A 24,911-nucleotide genomic window follows, 5' to 3' on the forward strand; every position below is an offset into this window, starting at 1 on the left:
AGCAGGTAGTCCAAATTAGACAGATACTGTATTTATTAGGGTAAAAGTTATTTCCTTTCACATTGGGAAAGTACGATAGCTTTCCAAACCGTAGGGGTTCAATATTTTAACCAGAAGTAGTAGACTTATCTGTTGCGATTTTAATAGGCGGATTAAAGGGAAAATTTATCTGCTCTTGGGATATTCTGAATATATCAACGTACATTTATCACTGTATTTTGTAGTTCTTGCTTTATGAAAACGCAGTATTGAAACCAGGATTACTGATTTCAACAACTTCGTTTAAATAGAGATATTAGAGTCGGCATTGAACTCTTGCTTGGGACAGTAAATTCATATCAAGAAACGATTTCGCGTATATTTGAGGCATATTTTATATCAAAATTATGTTCCTTACATATATTCGGTAATATTATTCAGCTGTTCTTTCTTAACCGGTTTTGTTGTACGGGAATCAATATTGAAAGCTAAGTTGTAAATTTCCACTACTTTCGATTTCAGTAGAGGGTTAAGTGCGGAGATGGCATATATCATTGAAATACTGAGGTTCAATATTGAAACCGGTAATGATTTCTTCCATTTCTGTTAACAATAAATGGATTAGAACCGAGATTCATCATACTTCTGGAACTCTCATTTCGTATCAGAAACCGTTCCTCGTTCTTTATTACCACTTTTTCTCTATGAGGAAACGGAAGTTGCAGCGGATTTCATACATAGCTTCTCGCGCTATATCTTCTGTTTTCGCTTATTTACATTTCTCTTGTTTCACAATAATATTTGAGAAAAAATGTACGAAATACTGATCAAAACTAACTAAATGCCTCCTGAATATAACTGATATGTGAGTAATTGAGAAAGAAAGTATTGTAGATCAAATTTATAAAAATGTATATGCAAATCATATTTTGTATCAAAATTATGTTCCTTACATATATACTGTAATATTATTCAGCATTAATATAAATTTCTTTCTCTTGCAGCTGGACACATGGTTCGGAAGAAAAGGTGGAAAAGGGGATGGGGGGCCAGCTTCCCCGTCCCCATTCAGATCAGACTTTAACGAAGTTGAAGAACAGGAGTTGTTCATTGATCATCTCAATGACGAACAGATTAACATAGAATTCGAGAAAATGCTGGTATGTATGTATGTATATTATTAGCAACTACGTTTCAGATTTTGAGAGCGCGTTTGATCGGCTCAAACTAACAAATTTACCTGGTATCATAATTTTCCGAAGTTATTTACTTCCGACAAAAAATTCGTACAAAAAGAAAGTTTTAATCTAGCAACTGATTTATATTTAGGACTAAAATTATTATAATAATAAGTAATGGTTAGTGTGTCTTATTTAATTGTAATCATTTACATTAGAACAGTCTAAATCGTATATTATATTTGGTTTTATTCATGGTGTGACCATAATTGGCGCTGCCTCTTTCAACTGTAGTTCGTACTGCTGTACGGCACACGCGCTTATGTTTTTCTGGACTTTGGAGGAAGAAAATCTCAATTTCGTGTGTGGCGCATGGTTATACAGGGAGATTTATAAGAGCAGATGATCTTTAAATATCGAAAAAATGAAATGATGTCTTTCGATCCCCAGTGCCGTAACAAAACTCTGGGGTCCCGGTGCAAGAGGATATTTGGGGGTCCCTCCCACAATCGAACATATTTTTCAATATAATAGTAAAAGCGCAAGGTGCCTTCCATTTCAACTCAGGCAAAAAAATATAAAATTGTACCATCACCATCTCAGATATTGTTGAAACTTTTTTTTATAGCAACTAGACATGTTTTTAAGAGACCCATATTTTTTTGTTTTGTCGAAAAAAATTTTCCCGCCAAGTAATGGGGCATCAAAGACGGGGAGTAAAATTTATGAATTGTAGAAGACATGGAAAATGGTCAACTTCGGAGCCTCACCATTCGCCTATGGAGACAGGTAGAGTTCTTGTTGTGGTATGTACATTCTATTATATAAAAGAGAACGCACAAATCCTTTGTTAGCTCATCACGCTAATACGGCTGAACCAATTTCTTTCATTTTTGGGGGGTTATTAGGATTTGGACCCTAGATGGTTTTTATCATATCACTTTAATTTTTAATTACCAGTGTCTTGAGATAATTGACCATTCAAGTGTCCATAACGTACAAATCCTTTGTTAGTTCATCATAGGTATAAAAATAAACGTATTTATATGCAACCCGCATGACCGTGTCACTCGGCGGGTTAACATAAATGACAGGCGATATAATGTTAACATTTACTGCAATCTACTATGGTTTTTATCATATCACTTGAAAGCGAAAAAGTAAAAATTATCTAAGTAACAAAGTTTATTGCGTTCCGGGGTGACCGCAGCGAAGCGGGGCGGGTTAACATAAATGACAGGCGATATAATGTTAACATTTACTGCAATCTTCTATGGTTTTTATCATATCACTTGAAAGCGAAAAAGTAAAAATTATCTAAGTAACAACGTTTATTGCGTTCCGGGGTGACCGCAGCGAAGCGGGGTGAACGCTGCTAGTAGGGATATAAATAAACTATATTTTATTATAGTTTGGTTTGCGCATGCGTATCTTTTTTTACATAAATTAACAAATGAACGTCAATTTATCTGAAAAGTCGAAGTTTGCGAATTTTTTCGAGCACTTCCATTTCGAATTTTAAAATTCTGTTTTCGCGGTTGGTAAGACCTAGCTACCCGCTTTCCAAAAAAAAAAATTGTATCGCTTCTGTGTGCAACCGTTTTGTCGCAAAAAATTCGAGAAATTGTAAAATTTTCAAAAATCGACATTTTTGGGCGCCATTTTCTCGAAAACACCATTTTTTAAAATTCTGAAATTTTGTCAGATGGTTCAACTTTACATGAATAATAAACACACCAAATACCATTCTCGACCAATGCTTCATGAATTAACTGCAGCTTTTTAAAGTTAGCGAAGTTTCGTGAACTTTGATGTCACAGTTAGCAACACTGGGAACAATAAAAGTGCAATGATTTGATGATGTTTGTGGTTCACATTCATTAAATAAAGAATAAAAGGTTTTCTTGACTGTTTTGTTCATTATTTTGATCAAGAAGGCTCTCTGAAATAGTAAAATGAGCCTCCCCCTACTCCTCCGTTTTCTTAAACCGAAATAATCTTAGGTGGAAATTAGGATTACGAAACGCACAAATTTCAAGTTCACTTACTTAAAATGGTCTTCGGAAACAAAATTTCACTTATTTTTTATTTTTTTTATTTTTTACGTCGACCAATCATTTGCTTGGTTGGTGACGTCTTCGCTAATAGCATGTAACCGTGAAGGTGCTCCAATAGGTGTTGGCTCACTCACAACTCGTCCAGGAGTGGATCTAGGGGGAAGAAACTTTTTAATTTCATATATATATATAAAACCGATCTCAGAGTTTGGAGCTCTTAAAAGTAGCTCTAAATAGCAGTATCACCCCCCCCCCCCCTTCCAGAAGTCCGTCCTGGATCCGCCCCTGAGTAGCACATTGTCGAAAGTCACAAATGCTGAAGGTCCATGTGGAAGCATAACAGCATACTAACTTATGGATGACGTGGAAGCAGAACTAACTTCACGTAATTCATGATTTATTCATAATATTTCTGCTACGCACCACTTGTTATCATACATATATATGTATGTAACGAAAGTTCCTTTTTGCAGATTTCTTAAATCTACCCTTTGAATTGCAGACGTCCGATTTTGGGGGAAGCATGAAGTTAGTTCATGGTGACCCGTTACTGCCAAAAAAACTTCGCCATTTTCCGAAAGCCAAAGATGACTTCGTTGAATACCAGTTACCGGTCGCATACTTTCCCTTTTTTTTCTTCCGGAAGTCGACGAATTCAGTTCCAGGCAACAGAACGAGAGTAATACCCGGAGTTTGTACTTGCACTACACTCACGAATTCTTCTGCGGTTTTAGTGGGGGCGCGGTGGCTCAGTGGTAGAGCGTTCACCTCCGGTGCTTGGGGTCCCTGGTTCGATCCCAGATCGCGCCGTGTGGGATTTGTGGTGGACAAGCACTGTGCTCGTGGGTTTTCTCGGGGTTATCCCGTTTCCTCCCACTTTCTGCATTCCACCATTTCATTCATTTCTCGTAATCACCGTCTCGTTTAGCCTAACCGGCATAAGCGTCGGACGTAAAACTTAAAGATTTTATTTCATTTTTTTTTTCTTCTGCGGTTTTAACACTATGTATCTGTATTTGCCTAAGGTTATGCCGCGTTGCCACATTCTTTACACCTCCCCCCCTCAATAACGTCGCAGAGACCCTTGCATGGCCGGTTTCACTGCAAAACCACTGCTTTATCGGACCTGTCTGCATCTCGAACATCTGAAAGCGATTTTTAAAGTGGGATGCAGCACCATCAGAAATCACTGACATGGTTTGGGAAATTGTAGACACTTATTTTCTCGTATTCAAACCTTTTTCTATAAAATATATTTTCGCTTTTCTTCGAGTATTTTTAGAATCTTGTCTATGGCTATGAGTACATGAGCCGAATCGTGTGTTTTATCGTCGTTTATTACAACAAAACTGTCAGTTGATTCATATTCCGGTGATAACTCTGAATTTCACTTTGCAGAATAACAGTCCAGATTTCAGCGAAGTCCACATGAAGTAAAATAGAATTTGTATCTTGAAATTTTATACGGTGCTTTTCGGTAGTCATGAATTACAGTTAAACCAGCAATGTACGATACGAAAACAGAAAGTGGCACAGTTTTTTTTTTTTTTTTTTTTTTTATTATTTAACGAGATTATTGTTTTCCCATATGACATACCTAACACTTTCATTTTCATCAGGATCAATAATTAAAGACTCCACACTTATTCCTTCCACTCCAGGACATTTACCACATTCTTGAAGAAGACAGTTGTCATTTTCTACGGATCATACTACTAAAGGAAATAGGTTACTCATGACAGCTTTAATACAGGCTGCACCTTTGATTTGTAGCAACGCAGTAGCAGCTAACTTAAAATTTGCACAATACTCACACACACACACACACTTCCCTCGCCGGTTGCGGACTGACCCACTTGTCAAATACTGTAAAATTCCGAGTAACCCATTCTTATGTTGGGATTGTTCTGTTTAAAAAGTCAGTAAATTTCTTTGGAACGCGTAAGAAAACGTTTCGATATTTAAACTTTTTGTCCTTTTTCGATCACTAATGACACCGCACTTAATTGAGACTTTGTTTGGAGCATTCCAAATCATCACTGAGGTAATAGTTCAGGCTTTGTGTAGATCATCAGAATTTATTGGATGGCCATTTCAAGTAAACTTAAAATTTATGTGTTTCGTAATCGTAATTTCCACCTAAGATTATTTCGGTTTAAGAAAACGGAGGAGTAGGGGGAGGCTCATTTTACTATTTCAGAGAGATCCTTCTTGATCAAAATAATGAACAAAACAGTCAAGAAAACCTTTTATTCTTCATTTAATGAATGTGAACCACAAACATCATCAAATCATTGCACTTTTATTGTTCCCAGTGTTGCTAACTGTGACATCAAAAGTTCACGAAACTTCGCTAACTTTAAAAGGCTGCAGTTAATTCATGAAGCATTGGTCGAGAATGGTATTTGGTGTGTTTATTATTCATGTAAAGTTGAACCATCTGACAAAATTTCAGAATTTTAAAAAATGGTGTTTTCGAGAAAATGGCGCCCAAAAATGGCGATTTTTGAAAATTTTACAATTTCTCGAATTTTTTGCGACAAAACGGTTGCACACAGAAGCGATACAAATTTTTTTCGGAAAGCGGGTAGCTAGATCTTACCAACCGCGAAAACAGAATTTTAAATTCGAAATGGAAGTGCTCGAAAAAAATTCGCAAACTTCGACTTTTCAGATAAATCGACGTTCATTTGTTAATTTATGTACAAAAAGATACGCATGCGCAAACCAAACTATATAAAAATATAGTTTATTTATATCCTATGTACATACCACAACAAGAATTATAACTCTACCTGTCTCCATAGGCGAATGGTGAGGCTCCGAAGTTGACCATTTTCCATGTCTTCTACAATTCATAAATTTTACTCCCCGTCTTTGATGGCCCATTACTTGGCGGGAAAATTTTTTCGACAAAACAAAAAATATGGGTCTCTTAAAAACATGTCTAGTTGCTATAAAAAAAAAGTTTCAACAATATCTGAGATGGTGATGGTACATGCTCTGCCTGAATTGAAATGGAAGGCACCGCAAACACAATATTACACAGAAACACTTTCCTCCAAAATAATCTTAAATAATGGAATAACATAAGAAAGAAAGGTTATATTTACGTACTACAGCATTTCACAATTTACGATAATTTCACATAGCTTTTAAAAAGCACAGTACCATATCCAGCGTGCAAAGTAAGTGAAATGTCTTTTCAACATTAGTCAAAATGAGAAAGGTATTAATCACATATATTTTCTAGAGAAAACAAAAAATATAAGAAATTACGTTATTCATAGTGTACCATACACACGTTATTTACAGAAAAGAACATCATGATTAAGAAATAAAAAGGGAATATCAGCATGGGTTGCCCGAAGTCGAGGGCAGGGTGGGGCCCGCTCCCCCTGGCTCACGAAAATGTATACGTAATGTAGCAAACCACGTATATTAAATACCAGACGTAATATAGCAACCATGGAGATGCCCCTCCTAGAAAATTTTCGTCGGGCACCCATGATTAGTAGGGATGTTGCACAACTGCTGAAACAATTTCAAAATAAAATTACAGCAATGAATTCAAACATGCAAAGTACCATGAGAATACAACAAAAAATTTTAAGTCGTTTCAAGTAGCTTTTTCTCCTAGCTTTAGCATCAGCAAATGTGAAACGATCTTGTCTATATTTAGTGTTGAGGATTTTCGTTCTGCGTTTAATATAGCATCATTTGTTAACCTTTGTTGTGGGGTACCGTTACTACTCAAGTATTTCTTTATGAGTTTTAATTTCGAGAAGGAGCGTTCAGCAGAAGCCACACTTACTGTATTGTCAGAAAAATTACACATGCGGTAAGCACATAAGGAAAAGACGTAGAATACCCATTTTTCCACTAAAAATAAAGCTATTTCCCGAATTGTTCGAAGGTTACCTATTTCAGTCCCATTATAATATCTGAATACCAGGGGGGCGCGGTGCTTGGGGTCCCTGGTTCGGTCCCAGCACGCGGCGTGTGGACTTTGTGGTGGACAAACACCGTGCTCGTGGGTTTTCTCGGGTTCTCTCGTTTCCTCCCACTTTCTTCATTCTACCATTTCACTCATTTCTCATTATCATCATCTCCTTTGGCTTAACCGGCATAACTATGGGACGTTAAACTTAAAGATTTCATTTCATTTCTCTGAATACCAATATTTGCCAGTTTACATCACTACTATTCTTTGTGGCAAAGCCATATCCAGATCTCTGAAGGTCTTCCTCAGATGCAGACAACAGTGTTGCTGAGGTAAGAAATTAAAAGCTATTGAGCTCTCCAGTCATTCCGTGGAAACGGGTGCTAATTTGTGACACAATACAATCCAGAATAGGATAAAAGACAGTGACATGAAATGTATATCCCGATACATCTAGTATTTAAGTACCTATTCAGTCACACTGGCTTAGGGGGGGGGGGGGGGTCAAAACAAACAAAAAAAAGTTACCAAAATTACTCATAATCAGTAATTTTTCACAGTGATTACTTCTTCTACATAAGAAATAAATAACAAAATATAAGTATTCAATACCGAGCAATAAAGAGGTTTAGCGAGGCCCCTTGGGCTTGGTTATCCCAAAAACGAAGAAAGAAAGAAAAAAAATGTTAGGTAAGTTACTAGCAATCCAGAGTATGACCACAATGATTATTTCTCACACATAAGAAATGGTCGTATAGGATTGAGGGGCCCAAAAACAAAACAAAATAAAAATGTTACTAAAATTGCTGGCAATTTTAACATTGACAATGGTGATTTCCCACACATAAGAAGTGAAACACAATATAAGGTAGGCCTAAGGGAGACGAATGATTCAAGCAAGTGAATGAGGATGGAAGAATCGGTGGAATGAAAATGTGGGACAAAACGGAAAAACCCCAAAGAAACCCATGGACACTGTGTTGCCCATCACAAATTTACCTGGTCGGGGATCGAGCCAGGAGCCCCACATACCAGAGGTAAGCACTCTCTCACTGAGCCACTGTACCACCTACTTTAAATATAGGAAAATTATTTATCTACGAACGTATTTAAATGGGCAAAGTCATTTTTGTGCCCCCCCCCCTTCTTTTTTGGTTCTTCAATTGCAGGGACCTTACTTAATTGGTTCAAAAGCTAGAGGTTGTATTATATTAATCATATAATATGAGAGCAGGTTTACAACTCTCTAGAACACTTAAAAAAACAATTGGTTACTTATCTATAGAAGATTAGCGATCTGTAACCAAATTAAGCTATCAAATCACGTGTGTTGAAAAGACCAGAAGTTGGATGTAAGACTGCAGAGAGGAATAAATATTTTCAATACGGCGGTCATCGTTTGTTATTAAGTAGAGCATTTAGAGCATAATTTTTATACTTGTACGATATTCATAGTGCATGAAACGATGATGTGTCCCATCGATAAACAACAGTGTAATCTTTATCGTCATTTTCTATTTCACACGAGTGAAATTTAGATAAAATCAAGAAGTAAAGCGTAATACATAAGTAAAATATGTCGATGTATAATTCAACTGCATCATTTCTGCTGCATAAAATAATGCGCATCGAAGAGCATATAATATATATATATATATATATATATATATATATATATATATATATATATATATATATATATATATATATATATATATATATATATAAAATTTCGAATTGATTGATTTGACTTTAACTTGTTCAGTACCGAGGATATATGTGATGGAACCAATTGCTAAAAGTGGAATCCGAATCATTACCCGGGTTTGTATTGGAAGCATGCACTCCACCATGAATTAAACTCATAACCAACCGCAGAGCTTAATTGTTGCTATACGCGGACGCATCTTTGGCACTGGAGACTGAGGTTCGATTCCCGGTGGGAGCTCATGTAGTTCGGATCCTACGTTAACCTATTGGTTCACATTGCTTGATTCTACTAAAGAACCTGTCACTTGGTTCAAAATTGTATTTATAGATTGGTTTCTTGTCTGTCAACAATAATGATCTCAGTATTAATTTCAGTGAATATGTTACCTTGGAACCTAAATACTCGTATACTGTAATATGCGAATCACTAAATCGTGGAAAGAAGTAGTTCTAAACAGAGATGATTTCACGGGGTAGCTTAACACTGACGCAAATTCAACTAAAGCCAAGAAATTACGTGATAATTTACACGATTAAGCAAGATACACGATTTTCAAACTCAAAGAGCCATTTTCAGAGACAAGTAGAACCTCATCCTTCTACTTCATCATCAAATTTTAACCAGAATCGTTAAGACAGTGATATAATGAAGTTTGTTTTACAAGGGGGGTTAGTTTCCGGCCTAACACAGTAAATGAACTCATATTTCAAAATACAAAATACTTATATTTTAAAGAATGTTTTGCAAAAAATTGTAAATGTATTTCAAATACTTCTCTTTTGTTGCAAGGCTGAAGTGACCTTTGCGTAGCAAATTGTGACTTTACCAAATGTGAGAAGAGAGTAGTCATCAAATACTTCTCAAAGTATATGGGAGCGAAGGAATTTTTTTATAAATCGACACAGACAATGGGCAATAATGACTGTTCTTCATATAGCACAGTAAAATCGTGGGTACCTGAGTTCAGGAGGGGCATCAAAGATGAGGAGAAGTGTGGAAGACCCAAAACAGTGGTGACGGTGGAAACTGTGGATCGTGTGCACGACATAACCCTTGCAGATAGGCGAACTGATTTGTCACGTATTGCAGAAACCCTAGGGATCAGGGTGGAGCGTGTGCATTACATCATGCATGAAGAACTTGGTATGAAAAACATATCGGCAAAGTGAGTGCCCAAACTTCTCACAGCTGATTAGAAGTGGACAAAACGGGACTGTGTACAGTGTGTGTCGTGCCGCTTTTCAGTGAGTACTTCCAACTTTCTTAAACAAATTGTTACTGTTGATAAGCCGTATGTGTGATCCATACATAATTATATGTGTATGATCCTGAGACCAAAACTCAGTCTATGCAGCGGTGTCATAGTGGGTCACCAAGGCCGTGCAGAGAAAATCCGCTGGGAAGGTGATGGATGTCATTTTTTGGGATTGTGAGCGGGTAATACTGAGCAAGTATCTGGAAAAAGGCACTACATTAAGTGCTGAATAATATGTGAATCTGCTAGGAAAATTGCATACCGCATTGAAGGAAAAGAGGCGATGAAAACTTTACAAATGCATCGCCTTCTTGCAAGAAAATGCCCTCACCACAAATCATAAGTCGAATTGATCATCCCCTCTGTTCTCCAGATCTGACTCCCACAGACTATCTTTTGCCAAAACTTAAGATGCACTTGAAAGGAGCTGAATTTAGGGACACTAATGACGTCAAAGCAGTTGTAGAGTTATGGTTTGCAGCACAAGACAAAATGTTTTATTATTATGGGATAAAGTGCTGCAGGATCGTTTACAAGACAGTTACGTTGAATTAAATACTATCACTGTGTGTATCTAGCGTTATGTTTTCACTCCGAGGCCAGAAACTTATCTAACACCCCTCGTATATCCTCACTGATGGCGAAGAGCATGATACCGAGTCTTTCCCTAGGATTCCTGAGAAAGCTCGATTTTTTCAAGAACGTGTACCACGAAAGTTAAGAAGTTAGAATTTTATCACCTACGTCTTGCAGTTTCAGGTCTTTAGAGGAGTGTATAGTGAACCAATTAGTGTTTCTGAAAGGACAGTACAAGACAATAGACCGAAATGGGATTAAACCATACTAATTTTTCTACTTTTTGCCTTTTTTGTTCGAATGTTATTTTTGTATTTTTGTTTATAAGTGAGATTTTGTTTGTGAACTGACTCGAAACATTCAAGAGATCTCTCTTAAACAACTATTTTTTTCGTTAGTTAGAACGACTTAGGTCTTCAACATTGTGAGTATAGTGAAATTTCCTCTGTGTAAGGGAAAATAGACTGAAGCGAATTATAAACTGTAAAAATATATAAAAAAGAATATTTTCCCGTTTTTTTAAAAAAAATAAAAAAGAATGGTTGCACGTAAGGCATATTTTGACATCTTGCTAATTTTCATATGCACAAATGAGTATTAAATAGCTCCTATTGTGTATACTTGAGCTTTCAATATTAAAAGAAAAATTAAATAAAGCCAGGCTTGATATTTTAAGGTTTTGTGTATTGTATATGCTAATGATATTAAATAATTTTATTGTCATTTGAATTATGTAATTCGTTTGTGTATTTAAAATTAGACTGCTCAAAAAATTAATGATATATCTTACTATTTCTCATTTAACTTTAGCTTAGAACGCAGTCAGTTCCTAAGAATCTTTTGAGACCTGTTTAGAGGCTACAAATGGAAGTTTCATTCTTTTGACGGTGATTTTCGCCCGCTTTCGTGTTTTTAGTTTGGTAGAAGTTTTTTATTTTTTTTTCTTGTAGTGCCTAACAACAATTTTTGTAAAACGTTTTTTACCCTCGTTTTTTATGGGTATGAAAGAAAGGTCGCTGACTTGCGCGTCGTTTGCTATATGAAGGCAATAAGAGAATTGGTTATCACCCCCTCCAAAGAACGGGCCAGCTTTGGACCCAGACACAATAGACACTGATTGTTCGTATTTAAAATAGTAATAATAATAATAATACTAATTCTACACTGCAGCTTCTAAAGGAAAGCGTAAAAGTTGTTATCCAAAATTACCGTTACTTTGGGTGCGAGGTTTAATTTTAAGCCTGGTTAGAGGGCTCTTTACTACTACCCTATCCTAATAAAATTTTGACAAGAATCCTTGAAACGAATTTCTCTTGAGTTCAGGGTTCTCTTTCAGTTGTATGCTAAAAGAAACAGTCTTTGAAATTAAGTGATAGAGTAGAGAGAATACTCACTTTCATATCTTCATGTGGTTCGGATTCCACGTTAATCAGTAGGTCCACGTCTCATATAGCCTCGCTGCTGAACGGGATGTTAAACTCAAAATCAACTCACTTTCGTATCTCTCAGGTTCCTAAACAAGTAATGAAACAACTATGAAAGATTATAGGAAATTTGCTCGTTCTTATTCTTGCCCTCTCCATAGTGGGGGGGGGGGAGTTGGTGAGGGAGCAAATTAGATTTCTTACAAAAGTATGTTAGATTCTTGTGCTTTCTAAGTGAAATACAATCGTTCGAGACTTTTAGAGATATTTATGTGTAAATAAGCATTATTAACTGTCTTAATTCCCTGATTTTATTTACTCTGACCATGTAAGATAACATGAACCTATCGAAGAAACAACCCCTAGACATTGAAGAACAACGCATGGTTTGTGTGTGTTACTGGTTCTGTACGATCAGTTCTGAATAATTTTTAATCAATACAAAGGACCCCGCGCAGAGCTTATGGAAATCCGGTTTCAGTTAAATTGACCGGTATTGCAATGTGTTGTGTATTTTGGTCCCCTGATGAAAAGTCTCAATGGGCACGAAGCCCGAAAACCCCACGTTTTTGAGATATCCGCCGATTATTGTCGTCACTTAAAGGCAAATGCTCCCTCGTAAATTGAAAATAATAGTTAGGACGGCATTTTATCCATGAAGTATGAACGAGTCTCACTAGGTGTACTAGGGTTTTGGGGGTCGCTGATTCCGAATCCGAGGTCGGTTAACTTCCATCACGTCATGTTCAAGGTCATTTGAAGATCAAATCGAGAGGGAACGTTGCAAAAAAACTGAACAAAAGTACATAAATGTTGGCATTTTCTTGACCCGACATGGTCATGTCAAGGTCATTTCAGGACATTTCAAGGTCAAACTTGAAAAATTTTTTAAATCTTAAAGTCTGAATCTGAAAGTCGTTTATTGATGTTTGATAAGATTGTACAATTGCCACACCAAAGTCGAGATCGTATCGATGATGTTTATGTCATGCAGGCTAGAGTAGAGGCAGAGAATTTGGCGAGACGAAATGCAATTTCCTCAATTTGATATTGCGTTTCTTGATCGGATTACATTACATTTATCAGATTAAACTAGCACCTTCGTATTATTTAGACCATGAAAGTACTGGTATTTTTCAATTCGACAAAGGTAGTTTTCAGCCATGATTGTTACCTTTCCGAATCTTTTCAAGATTTAGTAACGCTATTCAACATCAGTTTTGGATATGCTTTGCAGTGACTCATGACCAATTGTGGGTCATGGACGCAGAAGATGGTCCAATATTTGGGTGTTACTGCACCTGTAAGTCCGGTGCTAGGACATTACGTTGTTGTGCACATGTAGCAAATGTCCTGTGGTTTGTAGGATAGACTCGACATCAACAACAAATGAAATACTCTAGTCAAGCTCTATTGGAATACATACAATATGCTGGTAATCGTAATATGAATAACGATGGAAATGAAGGTGTAATACTGGAGGTTGAAGTTCGGGAATGATGCGATGCGAGGTGCAGAACAAGTCTTTATTGAAGAAGACACTACAAATAACTGACTGGAAAACTAAATTGACAATATTAATGCTAAATTCTATTTACACCGACATCGGATTCAGAATTAGCTACCCTAAAATTCTATCTATGAATTTTTTTTCAGATTTTTCCGACGGTTTTTCAAGTTTGGCCTTGAAATGACCTTGCAATGACCTTGACATTACCTTGTTGGGTCAAGAAAATGACAATCGGATCTGGCGAGTCAGAAAACATTTATGTACATTTGTTCAGATTTTTGCAACGTTCCATCTCGATTTAACCTTCAAATGACCTTGAATCTGACGTAATAGAGGTTAACCGACCTCGGACTCGGAATCAGCGATCCCAGAAACCCTAGTATAACGTAGTGAGACTCGTTCATACTTCATAAATAAAATGTAGACCTAATGTTTATGGGAGCGTTTGCCTTTAAGTGCCAATAATAAGCAGCGAATATCTAAAAAACATGGGGTTCTCGGGCTTCGTGCCCATTGAGACTTTTCATCAGGGGACTAAAATACACAACATTATAGGAATACATACTGCAATATCAGCCAATTTAACGGAAACCAGATTTTCATAAGCTCTGAGCGGGTTCCTTTCCTGATCGAAGGAGACAATATATCCCAGCAAATATCAATTAAATATAAAATATATTAAGAAAAATACAAGATATAATTGTTATGTATTATATACGAGCGTCATTTCAAAAGTTCTGCACAATATTGTGAAAGAAGATAATTTATTGCACAAAACACCTTGACAAGCCTTCAATATAATGTCTATTCTTGCCTGTGACAGTTTCCCAACGATTTGGTAAATTCTGTATTCCGGTTAAGGCACCTTCATTGTTGAGCTGTCTGATCACTCGGGTCACTTCACTGGAAACTTCGTCAGTTGTATCGAAACGTTTTTCACGCAGTTGTTCCTTCAATTTGGAAAACAAATCAAAATTTGATGGGACTGAAACTCCAGTTCTGGTTCAAAATCTCGTATCCTGGTCTCATCAATTGCAACAATCCTTCGTAAAAACTGATTTCCTTCTGTTCGGTAACGTTGAAGCAATTCTTTTGCGACATACTTTCTGCTCTTCGCTCAGATCATGCGGAACCCATCTGGCAGCGATTTTTCTCATCTTTAACTTTTTATAAATGATTCAGTAATGATATAAACTGAAGTAACAGACATTCTGGTCTCATATGCAATTTCCTCACAATCCTCTCTCAAAATGCCATTCACAACTATCTCAGAGGTGTAGTATGTCGCAGTTAATGGTCTTCCATTTCTTGGGTTGTTCGCACTGGTTACACGACCTTAACGGAAACGAACGGACGTCCATAATAGAGTGCTACAATCCACTACACTGTTTCCACAAACCTCTTGCAAAGCATTGTAAATTTCAGTTGGATTCTTTCCACGTAGAGTTTCTTTTTTGATAAAGGTACGCTGATCACTATGGGTAATTCGTCCTGAGTCGGGTTCACTTCCATTTTAACACTGAATTTCTCACAACACTGCCACGCGAACCAGCAAACACAGACACAACCATCAAGCCCAAACTTTGACTCACAATTGCCATAAAATTGAACTTAATCACACCACTCAAACGGTCCCGCATGACGCCCAGAGATGGTGCTTGTAGATCTGTCGATAATTGTTGCGACGTTCTACAGTGAGGTTTATCAAAGGTTTCAGACCACGTCCCTTTCGACGATTCTTCAACCCCAGATCACGAATTATGTTGTAAATTGTCTTGGAGGCAGAGTTGTGAAAAATCCAAGAAAGAAAGAAAGAAAAAGAAACATGGATTTTATAGGGTAAAAATGGTGTTTTATTAAATTGTGTACGTACATTTAAAGCCGATTCCTACTCAAAATACCACTTAGGCATTCATGTTCCATTCTACGTAACTGCAGTGAAATTGAAATTCCCTTGTCACACAAAAGAAATCCTTGAAAACCCATTCGTAGGGGCAGAAATTTTTCGCAAGTTGCGAAATCGCGAAAGTTTTCCAATAAAGCCGAAGGTTGGCTTTTCAGCGAAATACATCTGATTAAATAAGAAAATAGGTATTTTGAAGTCGCGACAAAATGCGATAACTGACATTTTGAGCGAAAAATGCCGCAAAACGCGACAAATTGTGAATTTTTTAAAACTGCAATTTCAGTTGTTAAAGTATAGAAATAAAAAGTACAATCTTCCAAACAACATTTTCATTTTGCAATACACCCATAGAAAAGCTGAAGTGCAACATACCCGTAGAAAAAGTTTACCAATCTGAATAAGAAGAAAATGGTGATATTGTTTGAAACGTGCGGGGGAAAATCCCTCTTAAAGTTATATATCTTGAGGAAAGAAGAGCAGGAATTGGATGAAATGTACGAAACCCTTGGTAAATTATTTGATCCCTTATTTGCTGGAACCCTCTCAAATCGTGATGTAGTCTTTGTGCAAGCTTTTTATTCACATACTAGGATTTTCAAAGGAAACTGATGAACCTATGTATGCTGATTTCCATTAGAGTTTGAAGGAAGTTGTGATGCAGAGTCGAGATGTTAATGTCAGTGTGATGGGTATTTTACTTGCACAGAGAACCAAAGAGGAGGAAAATTTAAATTTCAGTAACTTATGTGTTGTAATGTGTAATGTGTTGTATATTAAAAAGGAGAAGTGTTATTAGTGGCTTCGATTTTCCGGTGAAATCTCAAACAGGATTAAGAAGTATTTTTTTCCTCAGAACTATTCTAGATATTGCAGCGAAACTTGTTGTACACATTACGTATAGACCATAGTGTTTTTCAAGGTAATTATATTCTGTTCCTGTAGCCGGAACCCCTCCATAGGGTCACCAAATTTCAAGAAAGAGGAATTTTGGAGGGACATTTCTCTTATTTTACCCTAAATTTCCCGTTTCATTCTTCACATATGTGGATAATACCATTTGTAAGCTTGTTTATTCTGTAGTGACTGACGTATCAGCCATGATACTTGGATGAATAGTACTGAAGCGATAGCTACGTAACTGAGAGTCAACATTTTTCTCAATGCAAAAATCCAAAAGGGTTAACTGGATTTGAAAAAAAAATTTTTTTTGGGGGGGGGGCTGATATGTTGATTTTTTAAAATCTCATTTTCAGTCACCAATACGCTTCCTTACAATATATTTTACAATCAAAGGACCGTTTTAACATGAGATAATCGTACAATATATATCAGATATTCAACCAGACACACAAGAAAAATTCGGGAGTTTCTGGATTTTTTAAATGCAACTATTTTTTCGTGTTTATCTTGTAATTATCCAGGAGAAGACTTGAGGAAATAGAGGTAGATCTTTAGTATTTTCTTTTTTTTTTTTTTTTTTTTTATGTGAAGCGTTTGTAGTGTCTTTAATTTGCAGTATGGTATTAGAAAAAGGGAAAAAAAAAATCATAAGAGATTTTTTTTTTTTTTTTTTTTTTTTTTTTTTTGTAGAACGCTTTTTCGTTTGTATAAGTGCAGTTACCCAAATGTAGTGTTGAAAAAACAGTTTTTTAAACCCTTCGACTATCAACGGAATACGTGTGTCCCATGCGAATAGTTCAAACATAGTTCGGATTTTTTTAGAAAATTAAAAAAAATACATGTTGTTCTCCCATCGGTTCAGATGTGACCAGGAGACTGTTTAGTTTCCAAAATTGTGCACAGATGTCAGGAATATCCCACATTAAAGAGTCGTACATGTATATATAAAAGAATATTCACATTTAAAAAAATGGTAGTCAAAGGGTTAAATGAAGCATTATCGATTTGTAATAACTGAGACATGGAGCGAGTATGTACTACAAAAACAGGAAATACAGTCATATTGCTTTTTGTCCCAGATTACAGTTGAACACCGTTACAACGAATTTGTTGAGTGCGAACAAAATTCGTTATACATGAATCTCAGACACATTTTTTTCAATGATATTCAGTTTTGGAGATCTCATTTTGATAAATATACATTTTCAAAACCAATTCTCACCAGGTGTGTGCTGAGAAACAAGGTTGATGAAGCTAATTATGATCTCATTAAGATTATAATTTCAATCTAAGTTTTGAAATATATTTTTGGTGGTATTTTTTTGAGGGGAAGGTTATTGTGGATTCTCCTCCCATCTAAAAAAATGCTGTTTTTTTTCTGGAAAAATTATTAACAGGCACGCTTGGAGGATGTTCCAACACGGTTTACAATACCTCCCTGTGTACTTGGATTCCTTCCTATGAAGAGACTGCCCTTTCCAGATAGTACCGGATGTACAGCTCGTAACAGGATGAAGTTGGCTTGTTTCTGCCTTTCAGGAATCACCCCACCCCTCGCCTTTTGCTGTATTTAATACGTGTGTGTTGTGGCATTTTTCAACACGGTGAATTCATGAGCTCTGCACATTTTAATTATGTCATTATAACTGTATGTGACATCAGAAAGCACTTATGTAGCTTTCCCAGTAGCGATTGATCTTCGATGGTATTCTTCAACACGAATGCTCATCATATCCATTATAAATAAACTAATCCAATGTATTTATGCGACTGTGATGTCATTCTCTTTGCGATGGTGGTGCTACTATCGCTTGTGAATATCGTGACTGTAAATTGGAAACAATCTCTACAAACTGTGACATTTTCTATCACTATACCTATGACTTACTACTGTCCTATTGACAACAGACACCATTTCATGCGTCCATTATTTGCTCTTTTTTTATGCTACGGAATGAAAACTTTTCTTTGATTTTTTACTCTTTTTTTCAAAATTCAATACTTTTGGTTTTATTATTACCTTACAATGGGAAAAGAGAAGAAACAAATTTACGTTTTCACTAAAATTGAAATGATAAAAGAAAAAAAAGAGAATCTAGTTCTCTTAACAAAGAAGCCTTTGTTTTCCCCAGGTTCCATCATTTCTAATGTACTAGTGTGAGTTTTGCCGCAGCAGTTTACCCGAAAGTGATTTTCTTTGTATTTCATTAACAGCTCTTCTACGTTGTATAATCCATTTAACTTGAAAGTGGTGGAGTGAGTTCTTGAAGTTTCTGTTAGCAGGATCGAAAATTTTTATATTATATTGTTGTGAACAATTAATGAATTAACTTTATATATATATATCTCGTATAGTAACGAAAGAAAGTTCGTTACCGTAAGTTACAGGATTTGTCAGTAATTGAGCAAGAAGACACTCATTTAAATATTGTTTTATTAGACACGTGAAAAGAAAATTATACTCAAATTGACTTCTTTATCCCAAAGTTGGGAAAAGAACATGCATGCATTCTGTTGGCGACTATAATTGCTACACTTGAGAGTTTTACTGAAAATATCGGCAGATCTCTTGGCAAAGATAACTGATTTATTATTTTGTGGACAATAGTAAAATCAATACTTCAGATTCTGCATTGTAGGACAGATCAGCAGAGAAGCGGAAGAACGGCATCTATGTAATGTAACTATAATAAATACTTGAAATAATACAACTGTAATGAAAATAACAGGTCATTTCTTTCTCCTTTTTTTTTTTTTTTTTCCACATACACACGCATACATACAGACCAAATTATATGATGATGATTAATTATATTGTTAGTCAAGCACTTCATATTCTATGGAGGTTTTGTCACAATTATGGATTATTTTAAAATAAGTTTCATTGTTTGCTTTTGAATGTGTTCTCAGCTTTCATGTTATGAACTAACTCATACTTGGCTTATTTTCAGGATGACATGAATTTATCGGATGAAAAGAAACAACCTCTTCGGCAGCAACCAATGTATAATAAGAAAAAGATGTTAAAAATGCATTACAAAGGAACAACCGCAGCAGTAAGTTAGCGATAATTTGAAATAATCATATATATATTTGTGTGTGTGTTTTCAATGTTCTAGTAGTTCAGATACAGAATTATCATTAAGAAACATTTTTATTATTAAAATAAGCAATACCGTTTTCTATACTTCTAGACGCAAACGAATATGCAAGTTTATGTAAAACATTAATTGTAATCGTAAATTATTAATTAGAACATTAATTTGTGAATGGAAGTAAACAGAAAGCTTACTTGTTTTGTTCCTAGTAATTGTCCTAAGAATAATTGACAATGTCTAATCCATACAAGTCTTCATAATCGATAGTGTGTGTAGATCTTAGAGAAATTTTGTGAATTTAAACACACACACACGAGTGTAATGGTGAATTATATTTTAAGATAAGAGTAGTGGTATTAAAATACAAAAAGATAGTAATTCAGTTTTGAGAAGTTAAATATTCCGAAATACATAAACGAAATTTAATTTAATTTTATAATTTTGTTAGATTATATAGGCTGGCAAGGTTTCGCTTTTTCATACTGTTTGAAGAAAGTAGTTACACAAACAATTTCGATTCTTCCTTCATCAAATAAAGTTTTTGAACATTTCTAATTTAAACATAGTTTAGTGATTATAATATAGCGACAATATAAAAACAGCAATAAAGGCAAATTTTTACGAAGTTAGCGTATCATGACACTTCAAATATTATAAACTGAATTTGTCGGCAAACGTGTATATGAATTGTTCAGTATTACTTCCTAATTGGAAAATATTTTGTTCAATTGTGGAAATGTGTTACAGTTTATATTGTGAATTGTAGATCACTCAGAGCTACCATTTAAAGAATGTTCTACGCGACTGGCCTTGCCGAGCGATGAGAAATTAGGCTGGTGATCGTAAGATCTGTCTGTGGCAGGTTCAACTCTCGCTCAGAGTGTGTTATGCACTGCCCTTTCACCATTCATATCGTCTACTTTAGCTTAAAGGATACGATCGTGGGACATAAAACTTAAAAAAATAAGTAAATGAAATGAATAATTAATAATCAAATATATTAATTAATCAATATGTGTTATGAATCGTTACACTGATTGCATAGGAAACTATACTTGCAAATGTAAAGTTTTGTTCCATTTTCCTTATTGACTGAAAAGAGAGAGAGGAAAAGTAAGAAATTTACTCTTTTATCTATTTTGTTTAATGTCATACCAACTGTTGCTTGAAAGTCGTTTGTTGAGGTACAGCATGGGATTACAGGGTTCCACAGACCTGGAAAATCAGGAAATATCGGGGATATTTTTGAAAACGGCCATTCCATTCTTACGGACAGGACATTTTAGCTCACGATTGTAACAAAAAAAAAAAAAAAAAATTCTAAAAAATTTACAGGATTGTTTATATATCTCAAGATTGGTAGCTGGGCTCTTTTTACTTAACCTTGTTTTTTAATAACAGAAATCGATTTTACCGTCTTTATGATGGTCAGTAACTAAACTTACGGATGGGACATTTTTTGGACACATGTTGTAGACGTCAACTTGGGCGTCATTTTCCGCGAATTGCAAAATTTTAGCAAGCTTATTTTTTTTCTGTTGGGTTTAAAGTATTTACCTACATGTTGCGTCACATTTCATCTGAGAATATTTATATTTCACTCAATAAAAAAAGAGTCAGTAATCTTACGGACGGGACCAAGAATTATCTTACGGACGGGACAAAAAAATAATTGCTAAAAAAGGCTTCTTGGAACACTCTTTACTGTCTGAACTGAGTTATTACCCACAAAAGAACTAAAACTAAACATAATGTTTACAGATGCGAGAAACAGAAAGGAATTATGCACTTGAACTCTCTTAAAAATTAACTCAACTACATGTAACAAGTACATGGCATATTACTCTTTTAAATTTGCAATATTACTAGAAAACTACAAATATTCCGTCTGGCCTACGATATTAAGACAAGGAGATTGGATGAGACTTGTAACTTCACAGATTTTTTCACTTGAATGCAAACAGTTGAATTCACATTTTAAAATATTTAGCAAACTCGGAATCATGTACAAAAATTCAATAACATCATCCTTCTCAACACCATCTTAAGTGACAACAATTGTTTGTATGTGTGTTTAATTTCTCCGAACACTTTAACCAATTTGGCTACTTTTAATGTCACTTTGCTTAACTTATTGGGGGTTTTCACATTATTATCCGGAATCCGAGTAAATATAACTGAATTTCACTCGCGCTGCTTTCGGACGGTCATCAATCTCTTCATTTGGATCTAAATCTGAAGATTCTATCTCAGCGTGCTTCCACACTTCGTAACAACTTGTCTCAGATTGAACAGTTCTTCCGGTTTCGATCTGACGCTCATCAACAGGGCGAAAATAATGTCGAGACTGAACTTGCGGGATTAGAACAAACGTGGGCCCACCTTTCCTCGAGAATATCCCTGTGTTCACTCACAATTTCTTCACTAACGAAGAATAAGTGAATTCCGTCGGGCTTACAAAGCTCAGTGGAGTATTTAAAAAATTCCCTTGCTGTAGAAACCTCCATCTGTCGAGACTTAACCCTTTCCCATACCATTCTCTTGAGTGTGCTTCCTGCACCGTCCACGGCTCTTTTCCCGTGAGAAGTCCAAAAATGTTCCACTCACCAGTCACCCCAAAGTCTTTTTTTTTTTTTCTTTTTTTTTTTTTTTTAAATCATACACATGTTTGCCAGGGTAAATTTATTTTTGAACTCCTTAGCACAGCCATCTGAGAAAACAATTACATGCTCAATTTTGTGTTTTGCCTTTAAGCCAGTAAAGTTTTCAAGAATACCCACACACAGGACTTGCCATGGCTCGTATTGTCACTAATAATCGCATAGCACTGCTTTGAATTCTTCATCCAGGCCACACCAGGAAAAATAGTGACTTGAGTTTGTTTCCAGTGTGCGCTCTGTATTTCGTCTTGTGCCACACAGGAATAATTTTCGGCAAAATCTACTTGCAGAACAGCTTCACCACACTTCAAGTTCTCTTTTTTCATTTGAAAGTAAGATTCTTGGGTCATCTTAACAAAGCAGTGAGTCTTAAATTTTAACAAGCTTTCTCGTATCACATTTAGTGCATCTGGAACAGTCTCATGGACAGTACAACGAGTTGGGTGTCCGTTCACATCAACCCACTGCTTGCAAATTTCTTCACTTAAATCACAATCACTACCAATGAAAGCTGAAAGATCTGTTGTATATACAAAGCTGGCAGTTTCCAGTCATGCAATTTTCGTTGGTCACATCACAGCAAAGGCCTTTAAGAAGATCTTTGGTGGTTTTAGGAAAACCATGTATTGCCTTGGTCAGTTCACTCACAATGAAATTGAAGTTCGCGTGAAACTTACAGACACAAACATTATGTGGCATATTAGAACTAAGCATAATGTGTGTTGGTCTCAATTCGTAGAACCTACTTTTCTTTACTTTAATTTCAGGATACTCTGTACGAAACAAAGTAAATGTTTCTTTTACTGTCATACTTTTCTTTCACTGTCAAAAGGTCTCTCTTTTGTTTTTTTTTTTTTAATTTTTCCATTATCAGTTTTAATGCTCTTGAAATCGCGCTTTCCAGGAGCTTGCCTACTTATGTCGTCACGGCTGTAGAAATCTTGAACCTTTTGTATAGTTTCATAGTAAGATTGTGTCCCCCCCCCCCCTTTTCAGTGATGACAACAAATAGTAACTGTATCGAGTACTTCTTACGGACGGGACATATATTCTTAATTCTTTTATTTGTTAAATATGAATCACTGGTTGATCACACTTTGAAATTAAATTATTATTATTCTACAGAACATAAAAAGAATTTCTTTACCTTTTTTCTTACGGACGGGACATCCGAAACACTATTAAGTGCTGAGCTATTTCTAGGAGAATCAGAAGTGATAATCCACTGCCGAACACTGCATCATATACACAACAGACAATGAGTTTTTCCCTCCAAGCGTTGCTTTCTCAAGTTCAGTCACATGGATAAATAAGTGTTGCAAACAAACGCCTGAAATATTTCGCGGCAATGCACACGCAGTTCAGTAAATTCAAACTGCCAAAACTGGACAAAATAAATTTTAATTGCGTTTATTTTTCTTTTCACTCAATAATACACATACTTCGCTAACTTAAGGCATATTGTCAGTTAAATAGCAACAACATGAAAATTTCACTATAAGGTTTACTTTTCCATGGAATGGCCGAAAAGTTCTTTAATGTCAGGGAAACATAGTGGTAACTAGATTATGAAGGCAACATTGAAGTAAAAGTTTATTTGGGATTTACAAATCATAACAACACAACAATATAGAATAATAGGTTCCAGATGCATTAAGGTATATCAACGTGTATGGTGCCATGATTTGTAGTTAGGTTCTTAATTCTGAAGTTAGTTCAGCTAGAGCATCTTGGATCCCTTAATGTAGACAATGTGTAGGGTCTCTTGACATTTTGACCCGAGATACATACGTCTTTTTAATAGTTTTTTTTTTTTTTTTTTTAAAGCTTCTTACTTTGTACCGTTTATATGTATAATATGTTGTGTATGTTCACCATAACTTCGACTTAGGTTCACCGATTTCGATTGTTCTTTTTTATTTGAAAGAACGTGCCTTCCCTGTGGTCTCATATAAATTTTGTTAGAATACAGGGTTTGTCTGGGAAGTAGTAGAACTGATTTTTTTTTCCGCCAAAACGTGAAGAAGGAGGGGGATGTTACTTGTCTGGGTAGGTAGTGGTGGTCTTAGCTAGTCGCCTCCTTGTCTTCACGGAGTGTAGATCGAGTTTAAGGTGAACCTCTTTCAAGGTGCCTTATTGCCACAATGAATCGTTTGTTAGAGCAGCGTTACGCGGCGAAGTTTTGCATGAAACTGGGTAAAACTTCGAGTGATACCCATGGCATGATCAAGATTGCTTATGGAAGTGATGCCATGGGTCGACTAATTGTTTTTGAGTGGCACAAATTGATTCGGGAGGGAAGAGAGCAAATTGAAGATGAGCAACGGTCAGGACACCTTCAACGGCTAAAGGTGCTGGAAACTTAGTGAAAGTGCGACATCTTTTGAACTCTGACCGCAGATTGAGTGTGCAGATGATATCGGAACAATCATCCAAGAAAGCCCGCATGAGCAAGTCGAAAATGAAAATTGATGTTGATCATCTTTTTTTGAGTGCACGGGATTAGTTCACAGAGTTTGTACTTCCTGGTTAGACTGTGAATGCTGCATTCTACGTGGAAGCTCTTGAAAGACTCAGAAAACGAGTCGCTCGCGTCCGTCCAGCAATCACTGGAACATGGAAGTTTCATCACGACAATATGCCGAGCCACACAGCTTTCCCAGCCACCCTACAGCCCAGATGTCGCTCCTGCAAACTTCTTCCCCTGACATGAA

The 24,911-nt window shown here is 36.0% G+C and overlaps 1 protein-coding gene across 3 annotated transcripts in view; it reads left to right on the forward strand.

The window, feature by feature from the left end:
- The window catches only part of dia (diaphanous related formin 1), a 172,021-nt gene that overhangs the window by 89,752 nt on the left and 57,358 nt on the right, over positions 1–24,911 (forward strand). For all 3 annotated transcript variants that reach the window (XM_081728518.1, XM_081728516.1, XM_081728519.1), the window contains exons 3-4: positions 984–1,139; positions 19,391–19,495. In XM_081728518.1, the coding sequence (XP_081584644.1) occupies positions 984–1,139; positions 19,391–19,495 (261 nt within the window). The remainder of the gene's footprint in view (positions 1–983; positions 1,140–19,390; positions 19,496–24,911) is intronic.

This window comes from Thermobia domestica, chromosome 10 (assembly GCF_964235325.1).
Source record: "Thermobia domestica chromosome 10, izTheDome1.hap1.1, whole genome shotgun sequence".
Taxonomy (NCBI): Eukaryota; Metazoa; Arthropoda; class Insecta; order Zygentoma; family Lepismatidae; genus Thermobia; species Thermobia domestica.